General features: G+C 36.9%; 1 protein-coding gene across 5 annotated transcripts in view; it reads right to left on the reverse strand.

Annotated features, from left to right (window-relative positions):
* Positions 1-705: 705 nt before the first annotated feature.
* The window catches only part of KMT5B (lysine methyltransferase 5B), a 46,669-nt gene continuing 23,188 nt past the window's right edge, over positions 706-24,186 (reverse strand). For 3 of the 5 annotated variants that reach the window (XM_088146121.1, XM_025169566.2, XM_007432892.4), the window contains exons 4-10: positions 20,037-20,202; positions 18,720-18,829; positions 15,515-15,681; positions 15,208-15,227; positions 14,964-15,100; positions 9,477-9,673; positions 715-6,049 (exon numbers count right to left, since the gene is read on the reverse strand). In XM_088146121.1, the coding sequence (XP_088002247.1) occupies positions 4,584-6,049; positions 9,477-9,673; positions 14,964-15,100; positions 15,208-15,227; positions 15,515-15,681; positions 18,720-18,829; positions 20,037-20,202 (2,263 nt within the window). In that variant the 3' untranslated portion in view covers positions 715-4,583. Of the gene's footprint in view, positions 6,050-9,476; positions 9,674-14,963; positions 15,101-15,207; positions 15,228-15,514; positions 15,682-18,719; positions 18,830-20,036; positions 20,203-24,186 lie in introns of those variants that run through there. The other 2 variants (XM_088146122.1, XM_025169565.2) reach the window with 2 other exon arrangements.

Genomic DNA, 24,186 nt, shown 5'->3' on the forward strand with positions numbered 1-24,186 from the left:
ATATTGGTAGGCTGCACAGAACATACTAGATAAATAATAGTAATAGTAACAGTAATAGTAATAATAATAATAATCTACTTTGAAGTTTTACCATGAAGATTCCAAGATAATGAAGAACTCTGAACGCATAAAGACATTGCTATATAAATGCTACATTATTTAAGTAGCTCAAGTTGTGAGTTCTGAATGTATTATGCAGAACTTATTCTAAAAGTAGCACCACATGACTATTTTTGTAACTTTCAGACCATTAATGTGCCACATCAATATGCATATATGAGCCAGACAGCTACAATTTTCTTAATGAAGTAGTTAATTATCGGTTTTGTTGTTGTCTATAGCTCCCAGATTTCCTGCTGATGTCATACAAATACTAACCAAATCTAGTCATAAATCTTTTCATCTTATATACAAGAGCAAGGGATAGAGCAAGCCTAGATTCCTGCAAGTAATAACCCTGATTTGTCACAGGTGAATTGGACTGCTCACACTATACCCTGAAATCCAAGCCGCATCAGAAAAGACTTTTTAAATAGAAGTTCTGGCATTTACATTAAAAAAAAAAAATTCTGTCCTATTTTTATGCAGCTGTACTGTTTCACATTTTAAAAAGTCTGATGGGAAACAAAAGAGAATTAGAGTATACGCAGTACATGTCTTTTTTGTTGGCTTACATCATGGACATATCACCATGTTCCAAATAAAAAATAACACCATTTTCGCCTAGTTAGCTTTTAACTGGCATTCGGGCTATTGCAGATTGACAAGAAAGAAGATTATTACTTTCACCAGCAATACTGCACTCGACAGGATTATTTTCACAAGACTCAGTATGCGGTTTTATGCCAAAAACAATGAGCCAGTGTTTAGTTATACAGGCATAACACACTTCACATTTTAAAACAAAAGGGAATGTTCACAAAGATCAGCATAGTCAATATAGCACATTAACGCAGGTAAGATTTCTTCACAGCCAACTCAATATTTAAATAAATTTAAATTTTGAATTCCCTCCCTTTGTTCCATTTATTTCAAATCAGTTTTGGCATGGAACACTGATGACTATACGCACTCCCATGACACATTTTGAGAGTTCTACTTTATATACTGGAAACAGCTCAGACCAAGGATTAGAGCTTCCCACAAAAGCTGAAGAAAAATATTTTATCATCATCATCATCATCATCATCATCAATATTAAAGGTAGTTATCCATCATTAAATAGATAGTAATATTCTTGGGACAAATAGTGTAAGTTGCAAGAGGAGTGGAGGAAAAAAATGCCAGAAAACCATTTCAATTCCACATTCCTGACTTTACTATAAGTTGAATGAAATCTGAAATAACGGAAATGTACAAAGCTTGAGAGAGCCAGTCTGGTGTAGTGGTTAAGGCATCAGGCTAGAATCCGGGAGACCGGGAGTTCTAGTCCCGCCTTAGGCACAAAGCCAGCTGGGTGACCTTGGGCCAGTCACTCTTTCTCAGCCCCAGGAAGCAGGCAATGGCAAAGCACTTCTGAAAATGCCAAGAAAACTGCAGGGACTTGTCCAGGCATTCATCAGGGATTAAGACTGATTTGAAGGCACAGAACAAAACACAGCTTGAACAAAATCTTCAGCAATTTGGGCATGTGTCACTAATACATGAATTAGAGAAAAATCCCAAATTTCAGGGCAAATCTCAGAGCTTGCTGTTAGAAATTGTAGATTTTTCATAAAATGCATGCTCTTGTAGCTTCACTAGCATCAGTTTGCCTCATACTAATTCTGTAACTTTCTCTCTGAACAGTAGGTAGCAAAGATTTGTGCCAAACCATTTAAGTTGATGAGCATGTACTTTTAAGTGGCACAAACTGGCCAGGAGTTGTTTCTTATTTAGAAAAAAAATGACACTCATTTATTTTGATGTTTGTACAAGTAGACGTATAGTAAAGTCAGGAAGTAGATAATGATGGCAACTGAGATTGGAATTTCCATCACTAAGCGACGTGGTTGTAAACCACGGTGTCACATGACCACGCCGCTTAGTAATGGCAGTGCTGGCACTTCCAATTGCCATCATTAAGCAAATCCCGTGCCACCATTAAACATGGCATCATGTGGTCCCCATTTGCGACCTACTGCCGGCTTCCCCATTGACTTTGCTTGTGGGAAGCCGGCAGTGAAGGTCACAAATGTGACCACAGGACGCTGCAATGTTATAATTGTGAGCCGGGCTACCTGTATTAGAGAGAAGAGGATGCTCTCAGATGCAGCTCTTCTAGACCATAAATTACTTCAATAGTCCTGCTGATAAAGCTTGGACAGATTCTCCAAGATGCACACTTGTCCATGTCTCCAAAAGCATTCTACAATGACTTATTATTCACTCTACATTTACTGCCAAGTAAACAGGCTGATTCATAATGCAACCAGAGCAATGCATAACTACAGTGCAACTCTTTTGAACCACAGCAGTGCAGCGTCTGGCATCATTTCCCAACCAGTTGTAATTGTCCTCCAGATGCTGATCATGTGGCTAGACATTCTGGGGATTGTAATCTCATTTTAATGGAAGGATAGCACATTGTGGAAGGCTGTGCTAGAATAACATTAGCAGTCTTATATCAGGCAAGGAAACCCACTGGAATAGCTTTGCCCCACATTACTATGGGTTCTTCTTGGCAGCACAAGCAGAGTTATGGTGTAGTTGAAAACTATTAATGTAATAAATAAATAATGTAATGTAATAAGATTCAACCACAAATTAAAAACCCAAATTCCACCCCAAACAATATATGAATGTATTTACTGTTGGCAAAATTGATAATCCCTTTGGTCTGATTTTTTTGCCCATATTAGATTTTTTTCTTCTGGCAAGTAATGATATTGGTAGGAGTAACAGGAACTGGTAATAATGAGAATTACAACTGTAGAGGAAAAGAAGTACAACTGGAAGAAAAGATAACTATGCTCAGAAACTCAGCAATTGCATGTGGTTACAGAAGGCTTAATGGGAATAATTTTCCATTGCACAAGAACTTCCCTATTCAACAGAGAGCCCAATTTGTGTTATGTGTGCTATTCCCAAATTGATAGATTGGGAAAATTGCCTATAAACATATATCTAGTATGTTATGTGGTTTGGAAACTTAGAAAGAGCAAGATGAATGTTCTGTGGAATTTGGAATCCTACCTGATGATTCTGTGCAAAATTCTATGCACAGAATGGCAATGATAAATAGCTCTGATTACATGCCTAATTAAACATACTGAGATTAAGTTTAAATAAATTGCTAATTTTACAGCTTTGGTTATATTATTTCTCATTCTAGCTCTAAAAAATAAGAAGTTCTTTTTAAAAAAAAGAGTATACAAATTCCTATAATCTCAGGATATGAGCTACACAAGCCCAAGAAGAAAAAAAAAAGTCCACTGGTCAGAGCTTAAAACTATGTTTATAATTTCCTATTTATTGGCATTAATGTATTTCTAAACTTAAAAACCCTTCTGGTAAATTATCAATTTTTATGACAAAATTTTGCACAACACACAAATATTTACAACATGTACATTTTCTTTTTCAGTCTTTTACACCGGATCTCAAAAGACAAACATTTTATAGATTACCACAGAACAAAAGCTGTGACTTAGGCTTTTCTTTTAAATTTCATAAAACTATCATAAGTTAAAGTGAATAGGTTTCTTTAAATTCCTTGTAGCATTTTTTTTACAAGTGCAACAGAAAACTATGAGGATCCAATTAGAATGGCTGCAATTAATTGGATAAATGTTGCCTGTTGTAATCACATTGTTTCACAGCAAGTTCTTGAAAAAATAAGCACCAATCATTCTTGCAAAGAACAATTTTATCTAAAAGTATTGAAAAAGTGTTAAATACAAGGTGTTTTAATTTACATAACAAGAAATAAATACACCATCCAAACTTGTATTCTGCATACTGCTACTCTTGTACATATAATGTACTAAAAGTCAGCAACCTGTCAACACCTTTTTTTAAGAAATCAATTTGACTTCAAACCAACGGTTTGCTACTATAACAAAGGCCACAAACAGTACGTCTGGGGACAGCATACAGTGTTAAAACTGACAAACTTCAAGGGGGGAAACATCTAGCAAATAAACTGAAAAGCTGTATTTCATTGCTGGTGATATTAACATACTAGAAAACCTTAATAGGCTGCTACTATGATTTCTTTTAGATTATTTAGTCAGATGTAAGAGCAAAATAATGCTCTCACCGATTAAAAATTGTTTAGCCACATTATTGTGATTTAATTATCCTTCATGGAAAAATCTGATGGCATTTTTGTAATTATGCTTGAGCCTTTATTTTACAATAGAGCATTTTTCTCTAACTCAGAATTGCACATAAGAAGGCTATTAAAAAGTACAATAAAAATCTGCACAACTTGACTTAAGGAGTCAGTATGCTGTACACTTTCTACAATATTATGTTGATATAAGTGAACAAACAATAAAGAAGTGCTTCCACTAACATTTTGAGAAAGTTCATCAGTTGAAGAATAATTGTCTGGAATTTTGTTTTAAAAAATGGACATATTCAGTTTAAGACCTGTAAGCTTATGCATTGAGCCTTAAAGACTGATCTTCTCTCCTCCTGGAAGAAATGTCAATGTCTATTGAATCCTTGCCAACTATAAGCCTTAAACGCTTAGCTGGAGGCAGAGGAATAAAATCATCCTCAAAATCGTCCTCATATTCCTCTTCCTCCTCTTCGGCAGATGAAGAATCATCAATAGTTTCTTCTTCATATTGACTATAATCATCCACTTCCATCCGTGACTCTAGCAGTGAAAGCGGATCACTACAACACACTCCATTCTCATGAAGATCATCAGAGTACGTTCCCCTATTTTCTTCTTCCCGTTTTAGCTGTATTTTTAATTTTGTTGAACTACTACTTGATCCTGAGTTAAACCCATTATTAAGCTTTGCTACATATAAATTATTATCTTTCTCATGGTCTTTACTTAGTTTTATGCTTATTTTTGAAGAATTCATTCCATCATTTTCTTGGTCATTAGTCTTGCTGTTGCTATCATGCCGCCTTCGCAGAGTAAGTTTGGGAATCCCAGAGCTGTTTTCAAGAATAAGTTGTGCATCATACCTTGTGATTCGCCTTTTCTTTTTACTTTTTGCAGTTCTAAAGCGCTCTTTGACTTTGAAAGTGTCAGAAGTTACAATGGAACAGCCACCCGATGCAGGAATACAGTCTTTATACCCGATGGCTGAATCCATTACACTGTTCACTTCTCCTAGCTCAGAATGTGAACTGATCAAATCTGGCAATTTGTCTTTGCCAGTCAACGTATGTGCAAGATCCATTTCCTCCATTTTTGCAGACGGCTTCACCAGTCTCCCTTGTCGAGATTTCTTTTTGGCCACAACTCTTTCACTCTTCTGACACCTCCCCTCCCCCTTCTGTGATGCCATAAGAGCTTGCTCACTCTCAAGAATCACATGAGACTGCTGTTCCAAGCTATTGGCTCGCATGCCCGTCAAACTGTTTTTATAGCTGTTCAGCATATTTGGTTCAAGCTTTAAGTCAGAGGTCTCTTTCAGATTCATTCGTGTTCTCATTGACCTCCGTGTTATGTATGTACAGGGTGATATTTCCCCAGGTTCATGAGCACCTTTCACTGAATTTAATTTATATTCTCGTGCTGCATGCCTTGTTAAGCAGCCACTAGATACTGCAACTTTCACTGGTCCCTCTGTTTCTTTTTCCTTCTTAATGGGCAAGTTTTTATACAGAACTATTTTGGGTTCTTTAAGAACCAAGTTTCCCATTTCGAGTTTCCTAGATGCATTTTTTTGTTCTGGCCTTTTGCACTGATTTCGCAACTTTATCTTTGAAAGTAAAGGCTTTGCAGGCTTTTTCAGTCTCTTTGGTACCCTGGAATTATTTAAATGAGTTAGTCTGGATGAGGTAGAATTTGATGAAGTTGGAATTCTTGAAATAGACTGCCTGGTTAATGTTCTACTCTTGCTGTTCTTTTTTACACCAATTGAAGATTTGCGGGTAGCTGTAGGATTAAACAAAATAAATATTAAAGAAGTTTCTTCCTTCAAATTGTTACCAACAGTAGTATCATTTCATAAGTACAGAAGTAACATTTTTGCTTATTGTAGGGATACACCCTGCATTTAAAAAAAAAAAATCTGCTTTATTATAGGGACACACCCTGCATAAAAAAATAAAGGCTGCCATTAAAATAACTGAATAACGGGTTTAAAGTCTCTAATAAATTTATCAAGGGACAACTTCTGTATTCTTTACTCACTATTCTAAATGACTTTTCTAATTTAGGCACTTAAAGTGATGCACTGTATATAGATACCCACTACTGACTGTACCAGCACTGCACCAATATATGAAGTTAACTAACCTCACCTTTACTAGGGCAATTTTCCAGAAATATGTGGCCTTCAAACTCCCATTTTACACAATGAAATCAGAATTATTCCTATTGGATTTTATGGATGTGGAATTAAAAAAGAAATATGAGAAATAAATATTGTATATGGTAACTGTGGCAAGATTATTGTATGCAAAAAGATGGAAAAGTAATGAAATACCTACAGCAGAAGATTGGATTATAAAATTAACTGAACTTGCAGAAATGGTAAAGCTGACCAATCTGGTCAGGAAAAAAAACAACAAAGATTTTTTTGGAGGCCTGGAAACCTTATATGGACTTTTTGTTGAAAGAAGAAAAAAACTAAATTGATGATTTCTGGATTTGGGGATTAAAAAGGGACAAGGAGGATGGGGAAAAGACTAAGATGACAATTACTTGATAGAAAGAAGGGTGGAAGGCATTATTGTATGTTTTTTTTTCATTCCTTTCCTTTTTCTCTTACTTTTTTTGTATACTTTTATTGTATTGAAAAATTCGAATATAATATAAATATTATGGGAGTATAAAGTGAATGAGAAACCATTTATTTATCACTATCACATTTTGGTTTAAAATCCATATTATTCATATAATGTTACAAGGATAATACTGTTTAAAAATATGAATATACATGGAATTATATATCAAAAATTTGGAATTTACCACTAAATGAAGAATCATAGATTTATCAAGCACAGGAAGCAGCAAAACTGTTACTCTTTAATGTTGAAAAGAGAGTGTGACTCCAGAGTTACAAGGTGGGATTAATGAAATGGTTCACTTTCTGTTTATAAACTTGCTCTCTATCAATGTAATAGAAAGATTGATCAATATCATCCCAATTTGAATGATATTTAGTAATATGTTTAAAATTGGAATGAATAAATTTCTCAATGTGGCAGCAAATGAGAAGTATGACTGGACATAGACAGAGGCTCAAATTCAACCCTGTTCTGGGGTGATCAGGTCAGCAAAGCACAGTTACTTTTGTCTTAGTGAGCCCGCAGAATGTCAGCCAGCTGCACTATTTAGAGTGTCTCAAACCCTACAGAACAAACTAGTATGAATTAGGATTGTCTGGCAGAGCATCTCATGGATAAAATTGCTTGCATTCACTCTGAGTTGGAAGCCTGAGAGAAGGAATCTACTGAGATGACAGAGGTAATGCCCTGAGATATTATGCGAGAGGTTTTAAGTCTGCAGATCTTGAGGAGGTGGACTGAATTCTCTTAGTTCTGTTACTTGTGTGTCAGTCCTTCAAGGTAGACCAGATCAGGAAACACATTCCATAGGAAGACCACAACTATACTTTATTGAGATAGACTATAATAACAGAATCTTGCAAGTTTGATTGTGCTTCTTCTCTCCACCCTCTTATACCCAGTGAATCAGAGAGGAGTCATCCTGAGTTTCTTTCTAATACTATCTCCCTTTGCAAGACTTAATGAATGCTTCTGTCCTCTTTATTTACATAACGATTTCTGAATATCTCCTTCAAGGCCATCTACCTGTCTCTCTACATGTGCAAGGGACTCTTGTCCCACATGGCTGTTAAAATAGCCAGGGAACAGATTGGGAATTGGATCCAGGTAGCGTCAATGCTTTCTTGAAAGAAGGGGAGAATCCTAAAGCTTTGAAAGGGGCCCTGGTCTGCCCATTCCTTAAGAAGTCCAACCTGGATTCAATGGAACTGGATAACTAACATCCAATCTATAGCCTCCCTTTCTGAGTTTTAAGGTGCTTCCACATCTTCCATCAGTGATCGTAAGAGGGGAAAAGGTGGTCTACACACACTCCATTATGGAATGCCCCAGGGCTCAGTCCTTCCCCTTGGCTATTTAATTTCTATATGAAACTACTGAAGGAGTTTATTTGTCAATTCAGAGTGAAGTTTGCTCAATATGCTGACGGCTTAGCTGTACAGCTCTGATCTGGACACAATGGGAGATGCAGTGGAAGTTCTGACATTGTACAAAGTCTGGGTAGGGAAAAAGAACAGAGATTGAACACAAGCAAAATGAATAGCTGTTAATTTAAAAACCTGAGTCCAGGATTGAACCAAACCTTATTTTGATGGAGTTGTGCTCACAACCTCAAGGACAGTCACTCATTCCTTGTTGTATTATGATTAGATTATTGTAATTTGCTGTGAATGGGCAACCCCTGATCACCTGTAAACTTCAGTTGGTCCAGAATTCAGTGTTTGCTGGGCAGCCATGATCCTACCACATTACACCTTTCCTACAGGGGCTGCACTGGTCACCATATGTTTCCAAGTGCAATTTAAAGTGCTGGTCACCTTGTCTTAGATACTTGGGTATCTAAGAGATTGCATTTCCCAGATAGTTTCTGCTTGCCCAACCCAGATAGCCAGGGAGCACCTGCTGAGGGTTCCCATGTACCAAGTGAGCTATTCTCTGAGGAAGCTCACCTCCTACATAACAATTTACTCCTGAGGAAAGGATAGCTTCTACTCTTATGGTTTTCTGAAAGCTGATAAAAACCTGGCTCTTCCAGAAAGCCTTCAAGAATTAATTGTAGAGCCATTGATGCCTAGATCAGTCACTATATTAATGGAATCTGCAATTTATTATTGTTTATTTTAATAATGCATTATTATCTATTATTGTTGCTTTCACTATTTTTTAGTGTCTGATACACTAAAATACTGGATTGATACAGAGGTAAATAACATAAATAATAAATGTTTTTATTCTTTCCTTTTTTCTCCTGTTCGCTTTTGTGATTTTTGTTCCTTTTGTTTTCTTTATACAAAGATAATAAACAAATAGAAAAAAGATAATAAAAAACTAAAACTACTAGTTATTTCATTAGATTCTAAGCTATTGATTAAATCCCAGAATTCACTATCCCAAGTATTCTTTGCCACCATAGAGACTACACTGTTTATTTTTTCTTTAGAAAATCTGTGAAGAATCTACCTCAATCTTGAATGAAAAAAGGTCAAATGAACAGGGCAACTTCTTTTAAGATAGCCTGTTAAGAATGCTTACATAAAACACATTTCAGTATGTTCTTGCCACTTGCTTACTTGCATTAGCTTTTTCCTGAGTGGTATCTGCATCAGTGTTAGAGCTGACAGATTGACTGTCAGAATTTTTACCGCTATCACCCAATTTCTTAAGCCTGTTTAAACGTTTATCTGTTTCTCTGAGTCCATATTTGCTATTGATCACAGGAGTAGGTGCAGGCAGTCCCACTCTTGATTTAAAAGCACCAGTTCCACGTCTAAAAAAAAAAAGAATAACACATATTAATTACACCTCACACAGCAATAATAAAAGGAAAGCTAATTAAATAGTATGAATTCTGTATTAGTATTTTAAAGAAAATAATCTTTCATATTGTCAAAATTCTGCTATTACAATTTTAGGGAAGTTAATTTAAAAAACAAAGGAATAAGCACATGTGATACTCCTTTAAAATTTCTTTCTTAAAAATCCATGTATCAAGTGAGATGTGCTTCATCAATTTAATAGATTATATTTCACTAATAATTACTTAATATAAAATGAGAACCTATAATTTTCCCTAAATCTGATGACATTACAATATTAATTAGAAGAACTAAATACTGACTGGTTATTTCCTCAGGATGCTGTATACATAGGACATGGCCTGAAGACACATTATGTCTTTTATTGAACACATACCTGATCCAAAGGCACAGGATAAAGTAATTTTGCTGAAGCTGAGCAGCTATGAATCAGGCCATCACCTAGATAACTGCCTGGCAACTTTATGGTCAAGATATAAATGCAAGTAATCAATTAAATTAATAAGATGTATGTTTGAAATTAATAGTATCTTTAAATGGTTACATCCTTCCTTAAATGTCAAAAACCATTTATTCACACAGAGAAAGAATCATTTGTGCTAGTTACATTTTGGTAAACCAATCTAATCTAAAAATATCCTCATATCTGCATGCCAGAAACAACTAAATGCAAGACTGAACAAAATGAAAAAAAATTAAAGCATCTTTTTTTTTACACTTTCCACTTTTAAGTATGCTCAAGTAAGAAAAGGTAGAGATGTGCAAAACATTCTGTGCACAAACTGTTACATGCAGGTAACCAGCTGGCTTTGGGTGGTTCATACCTGCACCAAAACATGCACCCTTTGGATATAAAAAAATCAAGAGCCTAGTAGCACTTTTTTAAACTAAAAAACTGTATTAAAAGACATGAGTTTTTGTGAGTTATAGCTCATCATCAAATGCATAAAGTGGTTAGACTAATGTTGGATTTAAACTGCGATGGGGGGGAAGAGAGGGGAAGACAGGATGGTTATGTAGATGCAAATTATATGTGAGACAGATTGCAAGCACCTTATCAATTAACCACTGTCATGAGTTAAAAACCCATTGTGTTTCTTGAGACCTTTCAAGATTGCCTGAAACCTTTTGATGTTAGTTAAGCAATCTCTTGCTCAAAGGTGCTATTAAAGCCTTTTTTTCCCAGCATGTCACACATTACAGATAATCCTTGCTTAACGACTGCCCTGTTTAGCAACCATTTGAAGTTACAAGGGTGCTGAAGAAGTAACTTTACAACTGGTACTTGCACTTATGACCACTGCAGAGTCCCTGCAGTCATGTGATCAAGATTCGGGCACTTTGCAATAGGTGGGCATTTATGACTGTTGCAGCGTCCCATGGTCATATGTGTACTTCACAGCCGGCTTCTGACAAGCAGAATCAATGGAGAAGCCACCAGTAAAATTGCAAGTCGTGGTCATGTGATGTCTCACTTAATGTTTGCATCGCTTAGCAACGGAGATGCCAGTCCCAATTGTGGTCGTTAAGCAAGGACAATCTGTACTCCTACAACGTCTACTTCTGGATATCATGGTCTATGGATGAATGGATATTGTGGCCCCTGTATGAATGACACAGATGGTCTAATGGTCTAGGCACAGACCAAATTATAGGTGTTCTGCAAAGAAGTGGTTTGCTGGTGGGGAGCGGAAAGAGTGAGGAAAAGCCAAGCACATCACTGGTCCTGGCTAAGAGAAGGCAGGTGTGGGAAGAAAAGGAGATAAGGCACTGGCAAGATCGGGGAACACATGGGTCAGTGGAATATGCCACGTTGGGAACTCATTTCTGAGTTCTGGGACCACTTCAGCATGGAGCAGATACACTGGCCACTACACCAGTGTCAGCTGAGGGGATGGAGGGGAAAGCAGTGGGAGGATTAGAGGGACAGGCAGGCCAGTGAGATAAGCTATACTGGGACACTAGCAATGACTGAGCAGGGAGCACAAGAGGGAAGACACTGGAAAGACTGAGACTGGTGAGATATGCTGCAGTCAATATCAATAGCAACAGCTATGTCCCCCACAAGTCTTCCATCACCCTGTATCTCCATGCTTGTCTCTCCTCCACTGGACTTACATTGGAAGCTAAAGTGAAAATGTTTTCTTCAATGAGGATGGATTATTCAACCTGATGCACCAGAAGCGTCTTATGACAGCATCCAAACAGAAACCCTACTGTCCACTCCACTACTATCCATTCATTTCTTAACCAGAGATTGCCAGTTTTTCAAACGTAAAGAGTACCATTTCATGTTCAGGGACTCTCGACGAATGCTGGTACTGCACAGATACAGCCTTGCAGACAGAGAAATGGCTTCCATTTATCAATTTGTAGGGTGCATACTCTGACTTCTCTATAGCACGATACCATCTCTCTTTACTGTATAGTAGATAGATCCATCTACCAATTTAGTTCTTACTATTTGGCTCCTCCACAGCCTCAGGAGTTTTTTTTTAAATCTGTTGTTACATTCCTCCTTTAAAGGATCACTTTGTTCCCTTATCTACACAACCAGCTTCTGCTTGCATATTCTTATGCTGAACTATCTTACCACACAGCTCAAGTCCTTTGCTCCTATAATGCCTATGTTTCAGGTGCCTGCACACAGTATCTCTTAACAAGAGATAGAACCTGTGTCATTCTACAACAGTTTGGACATATAATGGCTATAATCTCCATTGTTTGCTTCATCTGTTTTCGGATACAAGTGTGGTACTTCCACTTGTGTGAGAAATATTTCCCAGACTGATAGAGCTACTGTCAGTTACAAAACTATGAGTCAATGCAGTTTATCTCACCTTCACAGAATAACCAAGCTTCTATTTCATTTTCTAGCCACCTCTATCAGAAAAGCACTAGAAAGTGGGAAAAGATTTTGCTGCCAGAATACAGTATATAAAGAGGTTTTATCTCAAAGCATAGTACTCACTGGAATTTTTGTGCTGTACCCAGACTTTTCTTTCTACTCAGTATCAATAATCAGAGTCTTTAGGTTTGTGTCTTGTATTAACAGTTTGCTATCAAATGGGATAAGGAAAATCCTCAAAATAAGGTAGTTCCTCCTTCCAGTTTGACCCTGCATCAAGGTATTGATTCCACCATCAATTTATCCATGTCCAGATGAGCGGCTAACCCCTAAGCCCATCCACAAAGCACTGAGACACACACTCAGCAACATATCTTTCTTCTTGGAACAGACCCATTTCACATTTCTCAGTTGATTCTTCTACTGATGTGATACTTGGAAAAGGTGAGTAGGGATTTAACCAACTGCAACCTCACTGCACCTTTGTGACCTAGGCAGCCATGTTTCATCCCGTTGCTCCACTTTCCTGCAGTTTACCTGAATTCTTCAGCCATCCTTCTTTATCCATCAGAACAATGGCCAATATTTCATCCAGACCATGATTCTTCCCTCAGCTCTATAGTTTGGAGGATTCAGTTCCATAACCCAAGTTTTGTGTGAACTGCCCAGAGTTCCCCATTGGGGGGAGAAATGTAATAAATAAATAAATAAATAATATAAACCTCCCTGGATTAGATTATGTATCTAATATAAAAGAAGCCTTTCACAAGGGCTATCAATGCAGCTAAATGGAAATCCTTTGAGGAATTGGTTCAAAAATAGCAGTTTAATCCCCTGCTATGTCAGATCCCTCATGATTTTGCCTTCCTCTTGCAACTGAAACACCAAGGTTTGATTCACTTTTCAAAAAAGTGTAACTTGTAGCTCTCTCCTCCATTTTCATTCATTGGATAGCACTTTACTTTCTTCTAACTCACTTGTTAAGACTTTTATGAAAGGCCTAGCTCATCTCTATCCTCTATTCTGTCACATCTGTCCTGGACCCTTTTCCCTATTCTCATTATATTAATGTCAAAAATCTTTGAGCCCATGGTTACTGTTGGGACCCCAATGGGAGCAATGCACTCTGCTTGGTCCTATGAAATCTCCTGGCAGCATTCAATACCATCAGTCATGGTATTGCTCTGAACTAGATGGAAGGGTTAGGAGTTTGAGGCATCATTTTATGGAGGTTTCCTGCCTACCTAAGCAGGCAGTTCCAGCTGGTAGTCAAGGAGGGAACACTCGAGCTCTTAATAAATCCAATGCTCTCCCTCATGTCATTTAATATTTATATGAAAGTGCTGGGAGAAGTTTGGTGCAAGACCTAACCAATATGTGGATGACATCCAGTTAAACAGTGCCACTCTAGACTGAATTGGTGATGCCATGGAACTGTGGAACTGGTGCCTAGAGGCTGTGCTGACTGGATAGAGTGAAACAAACCCAGATTAAACCCTAACAAGATGGGGATGCCGTCTATCAATAAACATCTGAGGAATCTGGAAGTATCAGTCCTGGGTTTGCATTCCCCATTTATGACTTGTTGATCCTTCTTAGACTCATAGTTCCTACTTAAACAGCTGGTGGAAACTGTGCCCAACCAGGTCTCTGCCTAGCTCTGGCTGATCTGCCAGTTAGGATCTTATCTGTCAGAATGCCCTGGCAATGGTATCTCACAACCTGATTACCATTCTGCTTGGCAAATGCAGCACGCTCTAATGTGGGCTGCCTTTTGGAGACAATCCAGAAGCCACAGTAGATACAGAATGCAGCAGCCAGACTATGAGTGGGACCATCCCATCAGTGCAGGATAATATAAATGTTAACATTGCTGCACTAACAGGGCCAAATTCAAAGTACTGGTTATCATCTATAAAGCCCTGTACAATATAGCACCAAGATACATCAAGCGCCACCTTGTCAGAATTCACTCTACCCATCCAATCCAAACATCTAGAAAAGTGGTGTTAAGGATCCTTCCACCTTGTATGGTACATGAGGTATGGGTAAGATGACAGGACTTCTCCATGGCTACCCTCATACTTCTCCCTTGAAGATATGCTTGGCTCCTCCCTTCCTTGTGTTTCACAAGGTGCTTAAGACTATTTTATTCCAATTTGCCTTTAGTTCCGATTGATTTTGTATGACCTTTATAGTAAGACCTATTCTTTCATATTTTTAATGGCTTTTCTTACATTTTTATTGATCTTTGATGTAAGCTGTCCAGGATTAATGGAATGGGCTGGTCAACAAATATTATTAATAATAATATCAATCAATATTAATATTTATAATTGGGGAGGGGGTGCCACATGTTGTCTTAAGATTACAGATTGTACATTCCACTTTACCTTTCACATGTGTAGCATTCACAAAATTCATTATTTTCTCCAAAAAAGCCATCTCCATAATAGCAAGAAATTTCTTCCCCAGGTTCAATATCTCGCAGAGCTTTCACGCATGCTGTATCCCGGCCAGTTGACACAAACTATAGAGGATAAATAATTAAAATCTATTTTAACTTTAAAAAGTTTTTAAAAATATAATTGTATTTTAAAAAGCTAATTCTGATTGTGTAAAACATTGCATACCTACCTTACAGTTGGGTCTGCAATCTGAAAAAGGTCCAAAAGATAAAATCAATTAACTGTTGATAAGACCTGAAACATGAATAATTACAGACACCTAAAGTAAGGTTTCATACTGGTTTTATCATCTATTACAAAACTTAACTGAAACAGGCACAATACTAAAACTAGAAACATTTAGTAAATAATACTAACTCCTTTTCAAAGAGGATTAATGTTGTTTTAGATAATTCTAATTAAATTAGGATGTAAATAAATATACATTAAAAAGGATTGCAAATGCAACTAATTTTTTTTAAAAAATGTGTGCTTACCATGATTTATGAAAGCAGCTGGACCAAGCCACAGCTGAGCACAGTTTTTCCGTGTTGAATACATGACGCTAAAGTCATTTTCTCCATGTCTGAGCAGCATATTCTCTTCTAGTTCCGAGAGTTCAGCAATACAGCCAACTAATAACTCTATCTTGTCATTTCGTTTCCTAATAAACAAAGAAATAAATTATTTCCAGAATGACCAATGGCTTTTCAGTATAACTTTTTTTCCTATGATACAAATACTTTAGTAAGGGAAAGTATGGATGAATTTTGCCTCTTTGGAATTCCAGCCCCCCCCAGATAATTTTTCATGACATGACCTTTTTCCTTCTTGGCCTTCTTAATGAAAAGTTTAAAAAGTCCAATTAACTCATAATTGCTAGTAGTGATTACTTCTAGAAGTTGCTAAATTCAAACAGTAAATTCAATTTGCAAGAGGTTACAAGTGGTTCCTCACAGATTTTATTTGTTTAATTCAATTTTGGCACTGCCTGACTTTAAAACAACTTTGGGCAGCTTTATTTTAAACCATTAAAATTTTAAAAATGTAATGTTTAAAAATATTGTATGCGTTTAATTATCACAATTTTATTCCTCCAGTTGTAGTTGAAGCTTTGCTATTTAATTTTATCCAATTTGGTGAAAAGTGGATGATACAGACCGTGACTGAAATAAATATTCTGTATGTGTGTGAAACAGTGGGCAAGATTAATTAGGGTCCTCAAATGAAATTTCAGCAAGATATATTCCCCAGTTCTATTTTTCGTTTTCATCCAATCCAGTGAGGCAGTGGATATCCTGAAGAGACTGGACCAGATGGGCTCAATGCATAATGGTACAATGAACAAACAACCATGCAGATGTGCTAAACCAAATTTGGAAGGGACTGCACTGCCTCTTAAAAATCAGACAATCAGAGTGACAGAATTTCTAGATGCAGTCTTCCTTATGGAAATGTAAACAATTTCCACAGTACAAAGGGCCTTTTATAAACAGCTCGTACACTAACTGCATTACTTTTTATTCAGGTTTCTATGCTTTGCAGCATATTATTACAACATGCTAAACATACTGTACTAATCAAACATTCATGCTTGATTACTACAATATGTCATATGAGGAGCTCCCCTTGGAAAATAGAAAATTCAGCAAGATTAAAACATGGAAATGTTACTGATTCCATTTGTTCAAAGACACAATTCTTGGAAGACCATGACTATTTAGGAATTTAAATGTACTGAAAGGACAGCAGTCTTCCCCATGAAGGTGCTTGTGAATTAGAACTAGATTAGTAAACTTTATTTTGTACTGCTGTCTTAATATTTTTTATATTCCAAAAATAATGTAGCTCAAAACGGCTTAGAAAAAATGCAATAAATAAAAAGAACAACCCATTTTGAATAGCTCAGAGAAAGGCAGACTTGATGTACCTCCTATGAAGGCTGTTCCATAATCTGCATACCAGAGCCCAGAAGGCTTCATTTCTTATGTGAACGAAGAAATGTGAGAACAAAGAAGTCAAAGAGAATGGTCTTATTTGTGTAACAAAATTTTCAGTTAAGATGAGCCCTAAAGACCAAAACCTTAACTTGGTAACTGATGATGAACGAACTGACTGATAAAATGTACTGATTTTTTCACGTCAAACTCTTGATGGGACTGTTTACAAGACAATTCCATATGCAGTGCATTATCTTCTCCAGTTGGGCACTACATTATTTCTTATACTGCGCTTTAGTTTCTGGATTTAGAACTGAACTAGTTTTCTTAGTTCTTCACAAGATTTCACCAGATGTTGCTTACAATAGTAACATTTAGACCATTATAAGCAACACAGAGACCATAAGGGAGAGAGGGAACTTATGACATCACATAAACAATGCTGAACAATTTCCTGGTACAGTAAAACCTTTTTTTTTTTTTAGATTGTTTATTGCCTTTATTATTTTTACAAAGAACTCAAACATACCTAATATTCCTTCCTCCGCCTAAATTTAATTTACTGGGGGAGATGATGTCCATTATTCAGGAATGACTGAATTGTGGGAATTAACATAATTAGCATGAATGATTCAAATGATTCAAATTGACACGAATGACATAAATGGCAGCACTGGTCCACTGCATGCAAAGTCCATTGCCCAAGGCTGTAATTTAAGGTTTCAATGTATCTTCCAGGATCTGCTGGAAGAACAGGAACTATTGCAACACTGCTTCCCAGCACTGTCCAGGCTACATAATGTAAAATGATACATAGCTGCTGGTATCAAAAGCTGCTGAAAGATACAAGTAGACCTCGCTTAACAACTGCCCTGTTTAGCAACGGTCCAAAGTTACAATGGCGCTGAAAAAGTAACTTTACAACCAGCCCTTGCATTTACAACCATCACAGCGTCCCCATGGTCACATAATTGTGATTCAGGCACTTCACAACAGCAGGCATTTATGACTGTCACAGCATCCCACAGTCATATGATCATCATTTGCGTGCTTCACAGCTGGCTTCTGACAAGCAAAGTTAATGGAGAAGCTGCCAATAAAATTGCAAGTCACAGTCACATGATGTCTCAATAACCAGTGGTGACTTGCTTAATGACTAAATTGGAAGAGTTGTTGTAAATCTGTCACAGTACTTGATGTTTCATTTAATGACCACATTGCTTAGCAATGGAGTTGCTGGTCCCAACTGTCACTAAGTCCTATACTGGAGAATCAAAAGGGTCATACTCCACCAGCTTCCCCACCACTGCAGGTAGGGGAAATCTGATTAATGGCAATACTGTTTGTTTTATAAAAACTTAAAAACTATCTTGATTTTATATATATATATATATATATATATATATATATATATAATATATATATTCATATTCAAGGCAAATGTGTTTATGCTTGTGGGAAAGATCATAAAGGAAACTGTTTCCATTTTACAAGGCTGGGACTATGAAAATATCACAGTATAGCAAAACAGAAGTTGACCTGCCTCTGTACTGAAATATGCTTCCTGAGGTGGGTGAAGACCTGACAATCAATCAATCAATGAAACACTTCCTTTCAATTGAAAGAAACAACACTAAAGCAACAGCAAGACTGATAAAAAATAGATGAAAGTGGAAGGAGCATTTTAGAAAAGCATACCTGTCACCAGAAATATTATCACCACAAAAATCAAGTTCAGCACCAACATTTTTGCAATACTTACCACTCTTTTGTTGCAACTATTTTGGCTCCATTTTGCTCTGATGAATAGCGATTGCATGGCAATATTTCAAATCCACTGTCAGTTGCAAACATTCGTAAATAAATAAATACCTGCAGCAGGAAAAGATTTATTTAAAAAAAACTGTTAAGAACTTCTCTCAACTTAGTGCTGCTAAATTGCATTGAATGGCTGCTACACTTGCTATAAACTAAGAATGTTAACACCTCACCAACATGCTTCACAAAACTTCATGGTAACAGTAGATATAAATTAGCATGTATTTCATACAACATACAAGTATAACGTTCAAACTTTCAAATAAGAATACGTTTTATGTGAAAAGGGGGAGGGGAAAAATAATTATATCCTTACACAGACTTCCAGCCAAGGTCACATGAAGTATCAAACTGGGTGTTAAATTGTATTACCAGAAGTTCCAGCATTCTCCAGCCAGGGAAGAAAGTTAGTCTTTAAATGTGTTTCTCTCCATTTCTCAAATGTCTTACTATTCTCTGAGAGAGTGCACTACCAAGGTATTCAAGAGTATTCAAGGCTTTAGTTGACTGAACTAAGAATTCCTTTTAAAATAACACACCTTTTTTCAAAGGACAGACTTTCAATGTCTGAAGCCCTAATTTTCTCAATGTGTAATATTCTGCAAAGATGAGATGTAAATTAAATCTTTAAAAAAACAATAAAAATGGAAAACTAGTACTGTTTTTAGCTATTTAATACTTAAATTTTGTATCTTCTGATAAAACTATTAAACATATATTCCTGAGTTTATTCCTTAATTTCAAACTTTTATTTACTCATTTTCTATATACCACTCACTAAGGGAAAATTACATTTTAATGTATTAATTTAAAGTCATTTCAATAAACTTTCACATGGGATGTAATCCCAGTCATTTCTTTATCATAATTAAGTAATCAAGTATATTTGCATGAACTTTTAACAGGACATGGTATTTTATTATAAAGGGCAAACAATTTCCTTCATTTGATTCCAGCTGCCTCTGATACCATCTTGTTCTGTTTTCTTTTCCTACCCACTTTGAAGCCTTCAACCATCTCAGTCCTTTCCCTCTTTTTCACTGTTAATTTTCATCCAGCTAATTAATTTTTTAAAATCTTACATAGCATTAATTTATTAATTTATCAAATTTGTACACCACCCGACTCCCAGCGCCTCTGGGCATTTGCTAAAGATAAAAAGACATTTTTTTTCTACCAGTTTAATTTGATTAACATCCACAATATCCTATAAACTGCACTTGTAACAAACTGAACTTGGATTAAGTATAAATACACCTACATGTTCTTTGAACAACCTTTCCTGCATTTTGTTCTTGTTAAGAAAATAGTGCCGGGCCCAGTCACCTGACGTCAAGGACTTGAAGGCTTTTTCCAAGTGCTCATCTTTTTTAAAACGCTCAATCACCTCCTTCAGTTCCTCTTGTCTTCCTTTTATTGGTCGAAACCTCAGGAAAAAAACAAAATAGAACTCCAGTCAATCAAGCTGCATTTTATTTACCGACTTCATATATTCAGAGAAACTAAATTATAATAGGGCGAGAAGTAAAAATGAATATTGCTATCAACAGGTTTTATACAACAATTAAAACAGAAATAATAATGATAGTCCCTGACAGGATTAGGAGAGGCATTTTTAATAAGGACAAGGAAATATTAATGGCCCTATAAAAAACATGGGGGAAGTAACATCTGACATACGGTACAGCATTTGTTATCTCAGCGGTGAAATATATGCTATTTCATTTGCATGAGAGATACCAAACAAATAAAGCTTTTAAAAAACTTTTTTTTTTTATGTGTGATATAAGTGTACAGTATTATCCCGTCAAGGTACTCCAGACAAGAAGCACAAACCATGAATACTAACATTACCCTTATTGTAAGGTTATAGTAACAGAAATCTGAAAGCACTTCTCCCCTCATTTACTTTTGCTTTTTCGAAAACGAGGGAGGATCCCTTCTGAGACGCTTCCCACGCCTCTTTTCCTTCTGTGGGCTGAGATACCTTTTGCATGACAGTTGTGTAGGCTGTGGCTCTTCCTCCTGTTTCCCAAGGTCATTCCCACAGACTATTACATAGATTAACTGATGAAGATTTTCCTGATACAATAGAATATTCCTCTCCTTTGATACCTTAAGCACTATTTTCTCCTATATGTTCCTACTTACATGCTCCAGTCATGTGAGAAATTAGCTCCTGACTTCATTAATGAGTTTAGTCACAAGCCTGAGAGTCTTCTATGTTGCACTCATCTTATGCAATGCTGTATCAACAGAGATGTGTTGGACTCTGATATTGCAGTGTTAAGTGGTGTGTTAAAAAATGTTTCTTTAAGGAGCCCAGTGAAAAATTTAATTGAACTTGGGTATTTTTAGTTCTATGTTTAACTGGTGTTCTTACAAACTGTTTATATTAATTTTACTTATTTTGTTTGCTTCATGAGCTCTTTTTTCATGGGAATAAGTGGGATACAAGCTTTCAGAGAAAATCTGATATAGTATTAGCAACATAAAAAGAAACCTAACTATAATTTTGCACTATCTGCATCTCTTTAGCATCAGTATCATTTGTTTCTGGATTCTGAGTGCTGAAATAATGTTCTTATTACACAATTTAATGAACGACAGAGAACACTTTGGTATATAAATAATTTCAATTAAGAAACCTGTATTTTTCTTGCAATAATGGGCTAATTATCAATTTTTGTATGCAAATTCATGTGTTCTCTGTAAATATGGTTTGGCTCACTTATTTGAAGTTCTTCATTATACAGTATCATTCAGCAATGAACCTCCTCTATGACTGTGGCATACCTTGCTTTACTTTTCAATTATCTATAGAAGGAGATGATGAATGATTGGTCATACAGGTGGTCCTTGACTAATGACCATTTGTTCAATGACCGTTCAAACTTATGATGGTGTTGAACAAGTGGTACTTATGACCGGTCCCTGAAGTCCCAACCATTGCAAAGTCCCCACAGTTGTGATTGCAATCTGGGTGTTTGGGGCCTGTCTCTCAATTATGTCACACTGTCCTGCAGTCATGCGATTACCATTTACGATCTTCACTGCCAGATTCCAACAAGTCAAGTCAGTGGGGAAGCAAATGGCGACCATGTGATATTGTGCTTAATGATGGTGCAGGATTTGCTTAACAGTGACAACCAGAAGTGCCGGAACTGCTGCCACTAAGCAGCATGGTCATGTGACATCATTGCTTAGTGATTGAAATTCCAGTCCCAACTGCCATAGTTAACTGAGGACTACCTGTAATTTTGGTCAGAAAGCTGGGCTAAGTGCCTGTTTGTTGTTTTAGAAAGGTTACACCTGTGCTGAAGCAAGAGAAACTCCTGTTGCCAAATGGGAATATACAGAAAAGGCCAAATGGAGAAGGCTAGCATGTTTGCTTGTCCTGTGTTGTTGGACCAGTTTCACCTTGTGTTCCTTGAGAAGTAGACAGAGTAGTAACACAAATTCAGACCACCACACGTTCTTTTGACAGTTTTCCTCTTGGTTGATACTGGCTGGAAGGAATCATTTGAGGGGGATCTGTTCAATTTTCAATACCACCACCACCCCTCCATGGAAGAGAGGTGCTACCTAGCTTAAAGAAAGCAGTGCTGTGCACACTCTTCAAGGAGGTATCATTAGATTTGCTTGTTGTGATAACTATAGGTGTCAAACTTGGCATTCTTGGCCGAAGTGGTTGAGAGGGTGGTGACTAAACAATCCTGGATGCTCCTGGATGGAGAAAGCTTTCATTACTCTGGCAGATGAACTACTGAAGGACCAGAACAGGAATATGCCCCAGTTGCTGCTCCCACATATCTCAATGGCTTTTGACATGATATCCTCCCAGAGTGCCTTAGGGATCTGGGGTTGGGGGCATGGCTTTGTTGTGTTCTGTTCTTATCCTGAGGTTAGGTTACAGTTTGGAGGATTACTATTACACCTTGTTGCTTTTATGCTGTGCAGAGCCTTAAGAATCTATTCTGTTCCATCATCCCAGAAGTTATTGTCAGAGGTTTGGGGACTGATTGACATCTCTTTGGGATTGACATCCACGTCTACTTGTCCTTTCCAACTACATTAGCTGCGCTGAGCTCTATGGGTAGTTCCTGCTTGGGCTAGATTGCAGACTTACTGAATCCTTACAAATTTGAGGGTTTGGTGGTTGGCAGAAACCTCAACAGACTAGAAGAGACATTTGTGTCCTAGATGAGAAAGATTCTTCCCCTGAAGGATCAGGTGCAGTTTGAGTTTCTTTGATTCTGGGCTGTTCCTCAGTGCTTAGGACAGCACAGTGGGGAGAAGTGCCTCTATTTGCATATATTTAGCAGCTGTAACTCTTCCTAGAGAGATCTGATCTGACTACCACAATCCACATATTGCTACATCCTGACTGCAATGTACTCTATGTGGGGATGCCTTTGACCAAGATTCAGAAATTATAGTAAGTGCTCCAGAATGGGTAGCAGAAGGAGCACATTGCAAAGTATTTCCAAGTCAAATTCAAGGTGGTTCTTATTATATATAAATCCTTAAACAGTCTAGGTGTTACTTACCTAGAGGAACAGTTTCCTCCATATATAGTACCCTGGGAACTATGCTCTTTGAACAAAAGCCTATTGCATCTGCTGTCTTGGAAGAATTTTGTCTTGAATCTATTATGGCTATAGTCTTTTCGGTGGTGGTCCCAATATTATGGAATTCCCTTCCCCAAACTGTTTGGTCTACCTCTTCTGTTTACCCTTTCTGGAAAAGTTGGAAACATATTTTTATATTTTAGCTCTTCCCTGATAGTATGCTGGGTTTTTAATCTGCAGACTGGGTTTTAATATTTCTGCCATATTTTTCTTGCCTTGCCTTTGTGTTTGTATAGCATTTTGATTACTGTATTACCTACAATTTTAGTATACCATAATGTTCTATGATCTGATTTTATTCCCTTTGATTGTAGCTTATTTGATTGCTGTAAGCCACCACAATCTGGCTTTCCTGAAAGTATTATGGTATACAGGTATATAGCTATTATATCATATATAAGGTACTAGAATTCAAAATGCTTAGATTATGTGAAAAACATAGTAAGCGCTATTAGATGTCATGTTCTAATAAACAAAAGGGCTTTAGGAGTAAGAGGCAGGTGGAACAAGAGGGAGACTTTTTCTGTAGTAGCCCCACCCTGTGAAACAAGATGCCCCAGGGATGACATGGCTCCTAATCTTCTGACATATTAAAATGTGCTTAAGACCATTCTTTTCCAGCAGACCTTTGCCCCAGGATGCATATTCTCAGTGGTCATCCTGTTTTCTTTTATGCTTATGTTCTTCTTTTTAACTGTTTCTTAATTATTTTGTACACTGACTAGAATCTGAAAATTGGTATATAAATACTGCAAAATAAGTCGGAGGGATGTGAAATTT

This window comes from Python bivittatus, unplaced genomic scaffold (assembly GCF_059951505.1).
Source record: "Python bivittatus isolate LINGU-HERP-01145 unplaced genomic scaffold, Pbiv_v1 ctg000480_np1212, whole genome shotgun sequence".
Lineage (NCBI taxonomy): Eukaryota > Metazoa > Chordata > Lepidosauria > Squamata > Pythonidae > Python > Python bivittatus.